Source organism: Paracoccidioides brasiliensis (genome assembly GCF_000150735.1).
Source record: "Paracoccidioides brasiliensis Pb18 unplaced genomic scaffold supercont2.27, whole genome shotgun sequence".
Classification (NCBI taxonomy): Eukaryota; Fungi; Ascomycota; class Eurotiomycetes; order Onygenales; family Ajellomycetaceae; genus Paracoccidioides; species Paracoccidioides brasiliensis.
The window spans coordinates 1-1,827 of record NW_011371384.1 but is presented as its reverse complement, the minus strand read 5'-3'; the positions used below and the strand labels follow the sequence as shown (position 1 = coordinate 1,827).

Genomic DNA, 1,827 nt, shown 5'->3' with positions numbered 1-1,827 from the left:
ATAATTGATTTACAGTGTATTGTGAGAGGTCGGGTCCAGGATAGGTCAGGTCACGTTGCGAGATGGGCCAAGCCTTTTAGCCAGGGTCAACTCATCTACATCCTGATCCGGCGGCCGAACTCAGAAGCACGTGTATGTCCAGCAACTTTAAACATCATCAAATGCACTGTAACGATAACATAGCAATTGACCTCATTGGAACCTTAGGTTTCCTCACCATGTCTTCAAGAGCGGCTTGGAGAAACATGCATTATAGCGCAAAACGCAGGACATTCACTCCTCGAACTGCTTATCGGTGTTTCTCCTGTTCAATCCAGGCACGAAAGCCGGAGACATTGAAACCAGAGCAAGATGGACGAACCACGCATTTCGGATTTGAAACAGTTCCAGAAACCGAAAAAGTAGCTAGAGGTACATATTTTCTATTACTTATATCTCCATCTCTGTCCCACTCCAGCATGAGTCCAGGATGCACTTCGTCTCACGAACTTCTTTCAAAAGCTAAGACCTAGAACAGTGGGAGCCGTTTTCAGCTCCATAGCTAGTTCATATGACACCATGAACGATTTCATGTCTTTAGGAATTCACCGCCTGTGGAAAGAACACTTTGTTCGATCCTTAAATCCCGGTTCACGATATCCGAACGACCACTTAGACACAGAGCAAGGCTGGAATATCCTCGACGTGGCCGGAGGGACGGGAGACATTGCCTTCCGGATGCTAGACCATGCGACGAACATCAATAATGACCACAATACGCGTGTAACCATAGCGGATATCAACCCAGACATGCTCGCGGAAGGGAAGAAGCGGAGTCTCGAGACCCCATATTACAATACGGATAGATTAGCTTTTATGCAGGGGAATGCCGAATCGATGCCAACGATACCGGATAACTCGATTGATATGTATACTGTCGCGTTCGGCATTCGCAATTTCACGGATAAGCAAGCAGCCCTGAACGAAGCATTCCGCGTCTTGAAACCTGGTGGTGTCTTTGCATGTCTGGAGTTTAGCAAGGTGACAAATGGGCTAGTTGACGAAGGGTACAAGCTGTGGAGCTTCAGTGCAATTCCTCTGATTGGGCAGTTAGTGGCAGGTGATCGGGCCAGCTACCAATACTTGGTTGAAAGCATTGAGAAATTCCCAAGCCAGGAAGAATTCCGCAGGATGATTCAGAAGGCTGGCTTTATGATTCCTGGACGTGGTTATGAGAACCTCAGTTTGGGAATTGCTGCAATTCATAAGGGCGTGAAGCCGTTGGCAAGCTCAAAACAGACGCGTACTATCAATGAATAAAGTGCTATATCCCCCCCACAACGCCCATTTCGAACAAACACCAAACCAACCTATTCTTCCCGCTACCGGTATCATTTTACTGAGGTTTAGTTGGGTGATTTTCTTCTTCTGTGGACTCTGTTTTCTTCGTGAGCATATTGAATTATTACCCCTCATAATTCTTGGAGATGCGCGTTAAATATCACCATATATCATTTAGGCTGCGCTTGAGGAATTATAGCGGAATGGCATCAGTAATTGAGACTAACTATTAGATATGCCAAGCTTGGTAATGCAGTTGTCATTCAAATGGCGTGCATGCTTCTAATATGGTAAGCTTTCAGCGGAGATAAAAAGAATTATACACGGGAAATATTCCATAATATCGCTGGTGAGAACCAGAATTATACTATTTGTGCCGCCTCCATTTCGGCCGTTGATCATGGGGTGACCCTCATGTTGACGAACCATATCGGATGATGTCGAATCATCAAATTCAACAAGGGCGAGACCTCCGCTTAGCTTTCAAGTTCTCTCTTATAACATGAA

The 1,827-nt window shown here is 45.5% G+C and overlaps 1 protein-coding gene across 1 annotated transcript; it reads left to right on the top strand.

Annotated features, from left to right (window-relative positions):
• Positions 1-218: 218 nt before the first annotated feature.
• On the top strand, positions 219-1,299 carry PADG_08642 (uncharacterized protein; the record flags this gene model as incomplete). Its single annotated transcript, XM_010765655.1, has 2 exons — positions 219-411; positions 518-1,299. The coding sequence occupies 2 exons, from the start codon at positions 219-221 to the stop codon at positions 1,297-1,299; spliced, it is 975 nt and encodes a 324-aa protein (XP_010763957.1).
• Positions 1,300-1,827: the final 528 nt, after the last annotated feature.